The sequence below is a fragment of the Opisthocomus hoazin genome, chromosome 1 (assembly GCF_030867145.1).
Source record: "Opisthocomus hoazin isolate bOpiHoa1 chromosome 1, bOpiHoa1.hap1, whole genome shotgun sequence".
Classification (NCBI taxonomy): domain Eukaryota; kingdom Metazoa; phylum Chordata; class Aves; order Opisthocomiformes; family Opisthocomidae; genus Opisthocomus; species Opisthocomus hoazin.
In genome coordinates, this window is record NC_134414.1 from 88,644,203 (window position 1) to 88,657,734 (window position 13,532).

The window sequence follows — 13,532 nt, forward strand, 5'->3', positions numbered from 1 at the left end:
TTGGAATTTAAATGCCATGTTTTAGTGTTTCTGTTTTCTTGTGGGTCTTCCTCTCTCACTCTTTACTGTCACTCACTTTCTCTTGCTATCATTCAGCTCTGGAAAATGAAGTGTATCGAAATCCAAAGCCTTCACTTGTTGATCGATCTGTCCTTGACTTCGCTGGTGACGGAATTGTACCTCACGATATTTACGTGGATAGCGTGTTCCTGAAGAATCCAGTTATGACCGATGTGATGAAGGCAAATGCTGTACCAAGAGCTGGCTGTAGTCAGCAGTTACAGCTACGCAGTGCTTCTCCAGATTCTGACCTGGAGTGCATGGCACAAACGTGGGACAGAATAAAAGAACTAGAGACAGAGGCAGAGTATTTGGAACAAGCCTACAGGAACTACCAACACAGAGTCATGCAGGATGCGGCTGCAAGCAGAACGCCGAGAAAGATGCAGTCCCCTTTACTTCTGCAGTGTGCTATTAGTAGACCCCCCCTGACTACCCAGCATGAACTTCTAGAGGATAATCCCAGATCCCAGCATTCCCCCCTGAGCAGCCCAAGAGGTGAAAAGTACATTAAAAGAACTGGGCAGGTTGATGTCTTTAAAAATCCCTTAACGCCACCACACAGAGGAGCATCTTCTTCAAGACGCCTTTCTTCTACTCCCGTTTCCAAATTGGAAAGAGATCTCAGTAACAAGAAGATTTCCAATGGTGAGTCACAATTGTTAGTGTGGTGTGGTGTTCGGGTTTTAGTTATTGTTCCTCTTGCGCTGTGGGAAGAGAAAGGTTTAGCAGTGGTAGCCTTTCACTCATTTGTTATGTGCTAAGGGGTAGGAGAAGTCAGAGACAAAATATGCTAGCTGCTTGGAGTATTGCTTCTTCATGGAAAGAAGTACTGGAGAGGCACATTGAAGGAGGCTAAACATCCTCTACTTCGTTCAGGTACCTTTAAAGAGAAGACTACTGCCATATAATTCGCTACAGGTGTATTTATGATTTTCCAAGTTTAATTCCAAAATTGCTATGAAGTATAACTACTTTGTAACGTTCATTGTAATTCCCTGGTTTTAATAACCTTCCCTCTGTATTCCTGTCCTTTCATTTAGCTATTGTAGTTAACGTGTGCAGCAGAAGACTGCTTCATCTGGCTTCTCTTAAATTGAGTTTTCCAATCTGAAAGGTCCAGATTTGCTTTTGTTTGTTCCTCCTGCTGTGACATCTTTATGAAATATTCCTGAGAAATTGTGAGCGGGAGGGGATTAGTGTTTGGTCATGGCTGGAAAATTGTCAATTGCTATTAATTTCACAGTGTCTAATAATTATCTAGTAGGTTTTTTTAAAGGGGTAGTACTCAGAAAAGCAAGCAGAAAAGAACTGAAAATTTAAAAAATGTTGTTTCAAATCTGCAGTACATCTCTTCCTGGAGTCATGCAATTCTTGTCACCCTAGCTCAAAGTGGATTTAATAGGATGAAAAAAAGAGATAGTAACAAAAAAACATAATGATCAGTTTCTGCGTGAGAAAAGGTTAAATATAAGAAGGGCAGCTTACAGCCGGCTGAGGTGGGCTGTGGAAAATCTGGAAAGCAATGAGTGATGTGGAAAAGGTGAAAGGGGATCGATTAACTGCTTCGCATACCTCAGAATTCTGTGAAATGGAAAGGAAAGAGAAGGAGGTACTTTTTCATACCATGAGTAAGTTGTGGAATATGTTGCTTCTGTGGCACCAAGGATAGATGCAGGAATAAAACTTCCCTGTTGGGAGGGCCCAAGTACTGACTGAGGAAAGGTCAGGGCGGGTTTTGCCAGAAGTAAGATGGAAGCATTTGCCTTTTGGAATTTTAGTTTAGTTTTGTGTAGTAGTGGCAACTGGTAAAAACATGCTACAAACAGCCTGATCTACTGTGGCTGTCTCTGTGTTACTGCATGTAGAACATCATGCTCTGTTACTGAAAACATATTTTAAAATTTTAACTTTAAAAACAATCTTGTAAGTTTTAACTTTGTTAGCTTGTTTGTAAACAACTTGCAGACTACTTGTGTAATACTGCACACACACAAAATCTTTTATAAAAGTAGGATTTGATTGTAAAATTAGGAAATGTCAAAATTAAAGTTGTGTGCATAACCTTAACAAGCTTTCCCGTCTTTGTACCTGTCAGAGGCTTGTCACATGATGGCTGATCTGTTCTCCCCATTGGATCTGTTCTGTGCTTGATGCACAAGACTGACTTGTTCTGGAGAAGGATGAGTTGAATAACAAAGGAGGGTACTGTCTGACTTAGATGTTACAGAAATTGAATGGTATATAGTGTAGGAAACCAGGTCACAGCTAGATGGTATGTTCACAAGGTGAACTGGTGCGGCACTTGCCCCAGTAAGCTTCAGAGCTCATGTGCTGTGGAATGGTTTATCTGCTTCCAGTTAGTTTGCTTCCCCACTGATATGACAGCTCTGTTTCGAGAGTCTTCTGAGGAGGAGTGGTGTTACACTGGTATATATATTATCCTTTGTGCTAGAGATGGCTGAAGCACCAGGTGTGTCTTTGCTAGAAAACTGTAAGTCATTCTGGAAGCTTCCATGGAACTTTTTGGGGCTGTTGAAGACGCCAGTCTGAACAGGGCAGAATAAATTTTAAGAGGTCAAAGATATCATGCACCTGAGTCTGGGATTTGATTTTCCTTTAAGTGGGGTATTCCGCAGTCAGCTCATGTAAGGACAAACTGCAGCAGCTGTCTTTGTAGGACAAAAGGAAGAAGTGTGTCCTCCTGTAAAATACTTGTAGTTGGCAGACCTAGCAGCTGTTTAGTCTGCCAGTGGAAGGGCATGTGATTTTCTCTTTTCCTTTAAATTATCTCATGTATTTTACTATTTTCCTTTCCAAGCCCATGCACGCTGGACAACTTTCAGGCTTTGTCTTTCTGCTGGGAAGGAGTAAGCCAATTTGTTTGCAACTAAAAGTAGGACAGGGTCCTTTTCTGTTTCCCCTGCTTGCTGTTTCCAGTCTCTGGACAGAAACATGGATCAAGAAATAGTTAGTGAGAAAAAAAAATTGGGCTGCTATCTGACCCATGCTCCTTGTTACTTGATCATTATTTCACCTTGATCATTACCTTTCACCTTGATCGTTTCTTCACCAAACTTCATACCTTCTGATGAGAAAGAGCAAGGTTGGTGAGTCTTGCAGACAGCATACTGTGAGCCAAAGACCTCAGCTATTTGTCTTTTAGTAGAAAATCAGTAAGTTCAATCCTAGATAATTTCTAAATAGTAGCAGGTTGTAGTTAATCACCATTTGAGATCTCTGGTTTGCTACCTGTGTCCTACTCTGCAGTAGGTGTTATGCTGAGGAAGTGCATGCGGTCAGTACTACGTGATGTTCTGGTCCATTTGGTCTGCATGTGAGAATTTGACGGGTTGTTTTATAAAAGATTGGATGTGGGTGGGCTGGGGGTTCCCCCCACGAACACCTACTGCTGATACATGAGTACGACATAACTGCTGGGTTGTGTTCTGTTAGTCCTTCGCTTCCTTAGAGGGTGCTTGTCCATGTTGCATGAATGTCGGGGCTGTCGGCAGATAAAAATCCATGGGCAACCCTTGGTCTGAAGCATCCTCACTTCTGCGGTGTGATGTGCACCAGGAACGGGGTGCGTTTCTATACGAACAGCTGAAAGAGCTTCAGCTATGGGAGTGTTTATAATGGCTTTTCCTCTGTCTCTTGAGCCAAATAAGCACTGACTACAGTAAAAGTTATTTGGTCAATAAAGAGAAAAAAAACAACAGTACCTGCCTACTGAGTGAATACCATATATTGTGGAAAAAATAATAATTCATAGTCTAGTCATGAAAGACCTCTACAGGTGCACAAGAAAGGAAAATTAAGATTGCAAAGCAAAATTTGAGCAAAGTGCTGGACTTTGCAAGTTTGATTAAAAGCCTTTTTAGTGCAGGGGGTTTGTTTTTTACCTTGGTTTCCTAGGAAACTCAAGAGTTCTCTAACCATACTATCTGGCCGTTTCCCTTCCCTGATATCTTTACAGCTGTTAATAAGAGAATAACAATCTTCAAAGATTTTGTTTACTTCATTACCCAGTTTAACAAATCTGTAGAAAATTAAGCCTCCAGGTTAACTTTCCTAATGAAGAATGGTCTTCGAGAGACTTTAAGCACTATCTTTTGCTGGCTACCAAGCACATCCCTAGCTTGAAATCTGGGTCTGTAACTGCTTTCTCTAATGCACTGCATGGGAGAAATTATTCGGTGTTTGGCAGAGGGGCTGCGGTTTGTGGGGAACATGGACGTGTTATGGGGTGATGATAATCATAGGCTTTGTGAGGAGTGAGTTTATGATGGTGAAGGCTTGTAGAGGAGAATTGCCATACAAGAGGGCCAAAAAAGAAAAAAAAGAAAGAACCAGTACAAGAAAGTTCATGTTAATCCTGACAGTTTTGGAGGTTATTGCACTATAGTGGTGGTGCCTGCACAGTCCAATTATGTGCATGTGTTGTAAAAAACAGCCTTGTCTGAGAAGTGGTAGGACAGATAACTGACTAACACAAATTGTGGGATTTTTATTCTGCAGACGTAAGTGGCTCGTACCTTGCCTCTTCACAGCAAAGTGTTGATCAGGTGCTTTCTCCTATTTCAAAGCCACATCTGCTTTCATCTTCGGAGTCTGTTTCTTCCTCACCATCCAGTCATGGCCAGAAAATCAGGTAATATTGTTTACAAAGCAACATTTTTAACCTGCTTTTTAAAGAAACATTTGCCTAACTGATCGTGGTGATAGCTGCTTTTACAATTCAAGCAAGCCATTAATTTTATATGTGAGAAATTTTCCAAAGATGGATAAGGATTTCCATTCTTGAATATCATTCCTCAAGAGGAACTTTGTTTAAAAAGAAAAAATACACACCCCTCCCCCCCAAACCCAAACACCTTTGGCAAATATGATTTGACATTTTCACCTCTGTTCAATTTGTGCTTCCTTACAGTGCAATGTTACGTGCAGTGAAATACTTAAAGCTCAAGTGCATTGGGAACTTCAGATGAATGCAGTCGGGTTTTTTGTTGTTTTTTTTGTTTTAAATGTCTTGTCCTACAACAGAACAAAACTTGATTGATTTACAGTCAGGTTTTGTAAAGTCATTTCACTGGTGTAGTTGAGGAAGGATGAAAGGTTGATCCAAAGATTCCCTCTGTTGGGCAGAAACGGTAATGGTAGCACTAGCTCCAGAGCCTAAAAAATCCACTGCCATGGAGAAGCGCTAGGCAAAGGACTAAAAAGCCTGTCCTCATATAAAACATGTTAGTTTAATGCAGGTATAGCCAACTGATAAATAGCCATTGCTGGAACTACTCCACTGTTTAGGGATATTAGTTCTTCTGTGATTAAAACACTTTAAAACTGTTCTTCTTAGCACCTTCAGTTTCTGCTACTTCAGCCACTGTAAGTATTAATTTGTTACGGTGTACAGCCTCTAAGGTAGAAGCTGGTTCATTTGGTGTGCGTTGTGTCACCACCAAGGTGCACCTAACAGGTACAAGTCATACAAAGTTTAGATGTTAGTGGGCTCACATCAGGCTGATGTACTTTGTTGGTTTCCAGACTGCTGTAGATATCTCTGTAGATGAAGCTCTGGATTTAACAGTCTACTTTTGCTTTGCCCCCTCTTTGCATTGCCCCTGCTTTGCTTTGCCCCTTTTCATATGTCAGTATTCTGATGAACTTTTGAAAGCAAGGTGTGGTATGGATCCTCATATTTCAAGACGGCTGCAAGTTCTGCAGTGCTTGAAATCTATTGTATCAGGGTAGACCTTCTGTTTCACTGAATTTCCTTACACAGTAGACAATTTTCAGGCAACTGAATGAAAGATTCATTGTTAGTAAAGAAATACTCTGTTAGTTGCTGATGTCAGAAAACATGTTTTATAAAAGTTTCCTAAAATGTAAAATCTGTTCCTAAAAGTAAATCTGAGTTAAACAACTGACTTGCATGCCTATGTATAGTATCTATGAAAAAATCTTATTTTTTAAACATGTGAGGAATGTATGTGTATGTCCGAGATACATCTAACTTTTCGTGGTGTCCCATAACTTTGGACCATAATGATAATTAGAATATGAAGACTGTATACTTTTTTGAGTGAGAGTAATGCCTGTACTGTGTTGCAGATGGTAATGTGAAGGCATTACAGTGGCCAACTGTCTATCGTTTGGCACATCTTATTTATAACAATCCTATCGGAGACCCTCACCCTTATATGAATTACCTGAATGTGAATATGGCTTTAGCAGTTTGCTGTCATGAGCTCTTTTGGGATTTGACAGTTTTGATTCCTCTAGTAGGCTTCTGTGCCATCCATATAACTGCGATTCTGGTAAGGCTAACAAGAACTCTTGCTGACATTTGTAGACTAATTTTAGCACAAACTTAATTTTAGAAGACAATGCTGGGTCTTTAGAGGGGTAAATTTCATGTTTCAATGATTTGAAATTATTTTTCAAGTAAAAGGTAAAACTACAAGCTCATCACAGATTCTTCTCCAAACTAGTGATCTCTCATCTTTCCCATATCAGAAGGGGCCTTTTGTATATGCTTGATGTTCAACAGCTATGTGATGCACACAAAAACCCTTAATAAAAAAAAAAAAAGGCCACTAACTACTTGAGCAAAGCTATGTCTCTTTCACTGTGTCTCTGTTTTTCACATCTGCCGCCTGACTGAAGCTCGGTAGTTTCTGCTGTCTATCTGAGAATTTAAATCCAGGCAACTGTACATTCTCACTCGTTCATTAACAAGCTGTACTGCCAACTTTTTTTTTTTCCTCGTGAAGATCTTGTTGACATGCCTGTGTAACTGTTTTAAGAATAGGATGCTCCAGTCTCCTTTGCATGTGGGAAGGGGATGGGTAGCAGAACTTTTCTCTATTCCTTTATTTTTTTTTAAGATCTCTTTTAAGTAAATGAATAACTTTGCAAAATTCAGCTGCGTAAGAATGCCTCGTCTTTCCTCTCTGTATCTCCTATTTCCATGTATAACAGTCTTCCATTTTTAACGGTCAGTGGTGCCTCCACTCTCCAAAACTCGAGAATCTTGAATAGATATCTTCTGAAAAAGCTGAAGTATTTAATTTATAATGTATCTTTCCTAAGAAGATACACTTGACTCTGCCTTAGCTTGCTAGCCATCATTCTAGATTTGATGGCTGAGGATGGACAGCTTGTCCTGGGGCAGCTCTAGCAGGCATTTGTAGGGCTTTCTTATTTAGTTGCTATCAAGTCCTCAATACACATTTAATGCAGAGAGGGTGTCTTTCGTGGTTAGCATGTGGGGAGAGCTTTTGTGTTCTTGGCATTGAAAAGCAGCTGTCAGGTGGGATTTGTAGGGCCTGTGAGGTTAGTTCCTTTAAGTGGCTGTCTCTTCTTTCCTGCTATTTCACGCTTTCTACGGCATGTCTCAGGTGTCCTGTATTCCTGTGACAGACCTTACGAAGTGAAGGCTGAGTGTTAACCTGCACGTTAAGGTGATGTGGGAGAATGCCGTAATACTGTGAAGGACTGTGCTTCTTTGAAGGATGTTGTAGAGTCCGTGCTGCTTGAAGAGTGAACAGTATGAGCAAGCTGTGTTGCAGAGAGCAGGCCAGGGTCTGGGCAGGCAGATATGGGTTGTAGTTGCTCTCTTGGGTTCCTCATGACAAAGCAAGACTATGAGTTCCCAATAACTTTCTTGAACTTGCTGCTTTCCCAAGACTTTTTTAAAGGGAAAACATTCATCTGTTGAGTGTTGTTTTTTTTTTATTTCTTGTGCCTTGGACTGTTTTCTATTACATAAAATATTTGAGAAATGCATGTGTGGGCTTTTCCAGCTGTTTACTCTCATTATTGGGCAAATGCCATATCATTGATGTGTATTGTGGGATTAGTTTATGACCTGTAGATTTTAAAGTGGCAATGGGAACTTCTTTAAAGAGAGAAGAAGATACGACGCTGTAACACCAGTAAGCCATTACATGTTGATCCTCTGTCGGTGGAGAAGAACAACTGCTGTGACTATAGGAGCTCCTTGTTTGTTTATGTTTCAAGATATTAGTGGTATGAAGGAAGCCAATAAACAGACATGAACACTAGAGTTATAAAGCAGATTGCTATCTAAATCATTCCTTTTTTTGTTTAGGGCTGAAGAAATGGATTGTGAGGGTTGTTACCAGTTTTAGGCTAAAAAAAGTAATTCCAGACATTAACAAAATAGTTTAGATATGGTGGATGTTTTTTGTTTAAGCTTTAATGGTAATTTTAAGCGTAACTCATGCAATTTTATAATTTTATGTTGATTGGAACACCAGTACTGTTTTATGGAATGTTGACATTAGGTACAGTTCAGCTTTTGGTTGCCAACTTCTTTTGACGGAATGAATTTTTAAAATTGTTTGGAAATACATGTGTTTACTGGTCTTAATGAGGCCGACCTCTGCTGGATCTGAGGCAGCGTATTGAGTGTCTTTCTGGCAGCATTGCAGGACACAGTATTGAAGAAAGTGGCAAGCATGTCCTTTAACCTTGCATCCTTAAGAATTATTTAACAGCCATTTCTGTGAAGGAAAGATTAAAAACATGAAGCAGACTTCCAAAAACTTGAAGTTCCATATACTCAGTTGTATTTAATTTACAGGGTATTTTCCCCCACTGATGTTACTGAACTGTCCTTCTGACAACGCAGATTTATTTGGTTTTCCCCAGATTCACATTTTTTAATTGAACATGTCTATTGTAGGGGTATGTTTTGTTTGTTCTCCCCTTGTGTCCCATAAAAGACCTATATTCTGTAGAAATTGTAAGCACAAACATATTTATGCTGGGGTGAAGAGCACCAGCTGGTGTGAGGTGAGCTCCTTTCTGAAGTGCTGCTGCTGAATTTCATTAGTGACCTACACTCCTCCTGCTGTTCTGGTTCTGGTGAGAGTTCAGTAGCTGGGTCACGTGGGAGCTATTGTTCTTTCACATTATCTTTCTGATGAGATAAACGGGGATTTAAGATGAGGGCACTAACCCCATTTTTCATAGCACCCAGATTTTCACCCCTGCGTATATGTTTTGCCAGACACCTAGTCCTAATGCATTTCCAACACATCTGTTAAGATGACATCAAAGTGGGAATTAGACTGTAACAGAGCTTAAAAAGACAGATTTCTTAATTTCAGTTGACTAAGTATCACACTTCATTGTATCTCTCCTCAGATTTTTTTTTTTTCTTCTTTTTATGCGTTTTGAGAGTGTATTTTGTTTTAATGTACTGCCTGTATGTCATCTAGACCTTGAGGAGGGGCTGCAGTGACATGGCTATCAGAGAGATAGAGCTGACTTTTGGTAAAAGTGAGAGACCTGTATTTAAATACCTTAACTTTTAAGTCAGCAAGTTACAGTATTTTGGTTGAATTATTTTTGCATTTGGTTTAGTCTGTTGCTAAGCATGCGAGTAATTCTTGTATTTAAATCTCAGGTCACTATTTGCTTACAAGTTTAGCGTTTATATTTATTAAATTATTTATGTTCTTCCGTCTTCTTTCAGACTTCATAATCAGGGAACAGATAAACAAGATTTCAGTGATGTCCCCAAACCAGAAAAACTAATGTATGAGGACCTTGAAGAATGCATTTCTTCTCTTGAATGTGAGTTTTACTGCATTTTAGACGCTTTGTTGAACACCTTAGGGCTTAACAGTTGTATGACAATTGTCTTGATAGTTGAAGACTGTAGTTGGAGAGAAAAAATTCTGCTGGATGTTGGAAATAACAGAACCAAACTGGCTCAGGTGATGAGGGATTCATTTTCTTCACATTTGCAACTTTAGAGGAGAAGAGTTTGTAGTAATAACTAAAATCGAGTTGGTTCTGAAATTTGGGAACATACCTTTGTTCAGAAATCTTGCATAACCTTGTTCTGCTTAATGCATGTAGGTCTGACAGTTGTTTCAGAATGTTTTAAAATTGTGAAGGATTTTTTTTTTTAAAAACAGCAAAGTGTACTAGTATATGAACTAAGTAGAGGCTCTGTTATATTTGCTGCATGAAGTAAAACTCCAAGGAGTGTTCATCATGGACCAATATCAGATCCATATTACCAAGTTGTAATTCTGAAGAGAAGTTTCTGCAGCCATTACATACAGTCTTGTTGATTTTTCCTCTAGTAACTGAGGCTTAAATACTGTTGTGAATTAGAAGTTACTTAGAAGCCTGTGTGAAGAACACTGGCAATTATGCTGTCATTAATCAGCATCTCTGAGTAGTTTTGGAACATATGGTTCAGTTACTGAAACATGAATTTTATCCTGTTTTTTTTTTTCCTCTGAGATCAGCTTTTTATTTATTTACATTTCTGCGCTCTGTTGACTGCAGGAAGAACTTTGTCATTATGTGGTGTTTTGCACTGCATGCTATAGAATGTTTCCTTCTCTTTATATGCTGCAGTCAAGCCTGCAGGGTCAGTGTAAGAAACTATTTTTGCTGTAACTAAGGTATTGTAGAAAGAGGAGGATAATAAAAGTTAATGCACTTTATAGCCATTTGTAAATGGAGAAAGAAATAGAAGCATAGTTACTGGCTTAATTTCCTAGTTTTTCAGCATTTGAGTGACATCTTAATGTTGGACCTGAGCAGCCTTATCTCCCATGAAGCTGTGGGTTTAAAGTAAGTGAAATTGTCAGTGGGAAAGATGTAAACAGTAAGCTAAACACCGTTCCCATTTCCACATTTTGTTAGGTCTGTAAAGTCTTGAGACTGGTGGAGATCCGTCATTGGGTGGTGTAATTACATTTATAGTTGGTGAAGAGATTGTAATTACTGTATGGGAGAGTTAGAATTGCTGATTTCAAGGAAAATATTCCCAACTGGTGTGAGTGTTTTCTGGGTCCGAGACTCGCTCATTCTTTTGGCTGTGGTTAGGTCGTATGGAAGATGGAGCGATGCACTTGCTCACTCCTGAACCTGTGAGAATGTGGCTTTCGGTATTTTAAAAACCAACCAACCAAACAAAAAAGGTACTGTTCGTTTAAACAGCAAATGCGCTGGTAGAGTTTGGTAATCACTAGCAGAAGCTGATGACTCATCTATGCATTCCTCTGTGAAGTTTTACTCAGTACATTTGCTGTTTTTTATTTTTCCTTATTTAGTTTTCGTTTTATAAGCTTTAAGTGCGTTATTTGAATGTGAACTGAGCCTGTAGCCACTAATGGTTTCTACTCATATTTTAGTTAGATTTTGATTTATTTGTTTAATTTTGTATTAGAGACTTTTAGGAATGCATTACATATTTCACTTTTATCACATATAAGAATAGACTGGTGTTTTCTTGGCAATTAAGCCTGAGTAGATGCTGTGCCCAAATAAGTTACCACTGTATCATTTAGTGACGTGTGGTAGTCAAAAGAGTAATGTAAAGGTTCGCATATACCAATGATTTCTAAATCAACAGTACTTTAGTTGGGTCATACTGCACTGAAAGACAGTCTCATTGTGTAGAAGAAAATCAGAATGGCTAAAAAGGGGAGAAGGTAACCCAGGAGGAACTGGGGCGAGTAAGAATGTCAGATCTAGTAAGTAAATGTAGAAAAAGATATAATGAACAAAGAAATTGATAAGAGTAGAAGAAAACTGTGGAGCAGAGGAAATGCCAGAATATAATGAAAGCCTTTTAGTCCTACTGTGAGTGAGCTCTAGCAAGGAAAGATTGGAATTTCTGTTGGCAGTGGTTGCTTTTAGTTGATGTGCTCGCCTTAAGGAAATAATGCATCTCTTGCTGTCTGCCGTTACAGAAAGGAGTGGAGGTGTTCAAAGAGTGTCACCTTTTTTTTCCTTTGCAGAACAGTTAACGTAAAGCTGTTTCATACTACATTGGTTTGGGTTTGGGATTTTTTTTTTTTTTATTTGTGTGGTTAGCAGACAGTTAGATGTTAGATGTAATATTTAACAGCAACCTGTTTGTGACAGGAGGTTTTTTACTGTTTGAATATTACAACCCTGAAAAATACTGATGCCTCATGTGGAAATAATGTTGTTGTTCATAACCTTGTAATTTAAACCTGAAGTTAAAGAGAGAGCAAAAAACCAGATTTTCCTTTGAGTGTGACAACCCATTATTTTGGTCTTACGTAAAACATACATAGCATTTACTTTTCTAGGCGAAGCTGGTAGGACTTCCAGTTGCTTTTGTAAGTAACTGAAAACATTCTCATACCTTTGCCAGACTGACAGTTTGGTTGAAATTTTATGCGATGCTTTTATCTATAATTCCTTTAAAAGAATTTTAATTTCCAGAGGCTCAGACCATTTTGAGAGAGGGGCTGATTGGTTTGGGGGTCTTGTTTTTCTTCGTGCAAAATATTTGAGTTTTATTATAACATGGAAAAGAAAAATGCTTGAAACCTTGATAATATTTGGAAGATGGGAAATTTTATATTTTCTAAACCTTTACCCAGAACTTAAGGAGATAGATAAACTATCTGTACTATATTACACTAAATGCTTGGAAAAATGGTCCTGCGTGTTTCAGGTTGGCTGCCTAGAGATAATGGCTACATCTAACGTTATATCTCTTTTTGCTTTCTCCCATAAAATTGAGGTAACAGCAGTCTGGATACTTTGCAAATAAACAATTAAGAAGCAGTTGAATATCATAGCAATGATCACAGAGGAAGTACAGCTATTGTGTTTTTGTAAATTCAGAGCCACATTACGCAGGGAGCAGAAAATACAGTGTGGAATATCTGAGTTAGCAGTGTCCATCCCTTGCACTGAAGAAGGCAAAGATCCTAGTAAAGAAACAGCATGTGATCAAATAATTAAAGGTTGTTTTATGTGCATAGAAAGGATGAGCTAAGCTGGGATGTGTAATCGTTCTGTGACCTGTATCTTGATTGTGTAAAGAAATGAAAACATTTTGGTTTTCTGTTGTATATTTATTCATGAATCTGTTCTGGCTCTGTAAACAGATGTGTTCCAACAGCTAATTTCAAAACTAACAATTCTGTAATTAAAAAAGCAAGTACAGCCTATGGTAATTCTTAATCCTCAGGGAAATGGTCAAGTTGAAGGGAAAATGCGCAATTAGTGCTGATATTTATGTGTTCTAATTCAGCCATGCCCACACTTTGTGTCCATTGCTGTGCTTCGCTATTGTAATTACAAAATAATGAAGCCATTGTTCACATTTCTTCTGCAGATCAGGGGGACATTCCGGAGCAGTGTGAAAGTGATGCCTTGCATCCATCTGGGGACATCGTCAATGGAAACCGTGTCGCAGCCGCTGCGCCAGCAACAGCCACTTCGCTGCAGGACTTGAGTGAGTTCTCAGCTCAGAAACGAAAGTGAATACCCTTTTTAAATGTCAAATGTATAAAACAAAAAGCCAAATGTTTAACTTTTGGTAGGTATGTAAGCTGCGGTGATGGAAAATTATTGCCAAAAGTGCTAATTATGTAATAAAGAGGAAGGAATGATTTCTTTTGCTTTACTATATGAGGATGACTTTTTCACCC

At 38.8% G+C, this 13,532-nt stretch overlaps 1 protein-coding gene across 5 annotated transcripts in view; it reads left to right on the forward strand.

Annotated features, from left to right (window-relative positions):
- Positions 1-13,532, forward strand: part of OFD1 (OFD1 centriole and centriolar satellite protein) — a 35,773-nt gene that overhangs the window by 18,263 nt on the left and 3,978 nt on the right. For 4 of the 5 annotated variants that reach the window (XM_075428637.1, XM_075428658.1, XM_075428648.1 and 1 more), the window contains 4 exons: positions 97-708; positions 4,582-4,714; positions 9,569-9,669; positions 13,217-13,336. In XM_075428637.1, the coding sequence (XP_075284752.1) occupies positions 97-708; positions 4,582-4,714; positions 9,569-9,669; positions 13,217-13,336 (966 nt within the window). Of the gene's footprint in view, positions 1-96; positions 709-4,581; positions 4,715-9,568; positions 9,670-13,216; positions 13,362-13,532 lie in introns of all 5 variants that reach the window. The other variant, XM_075428670.1, reaches the window with a different exon arrangement.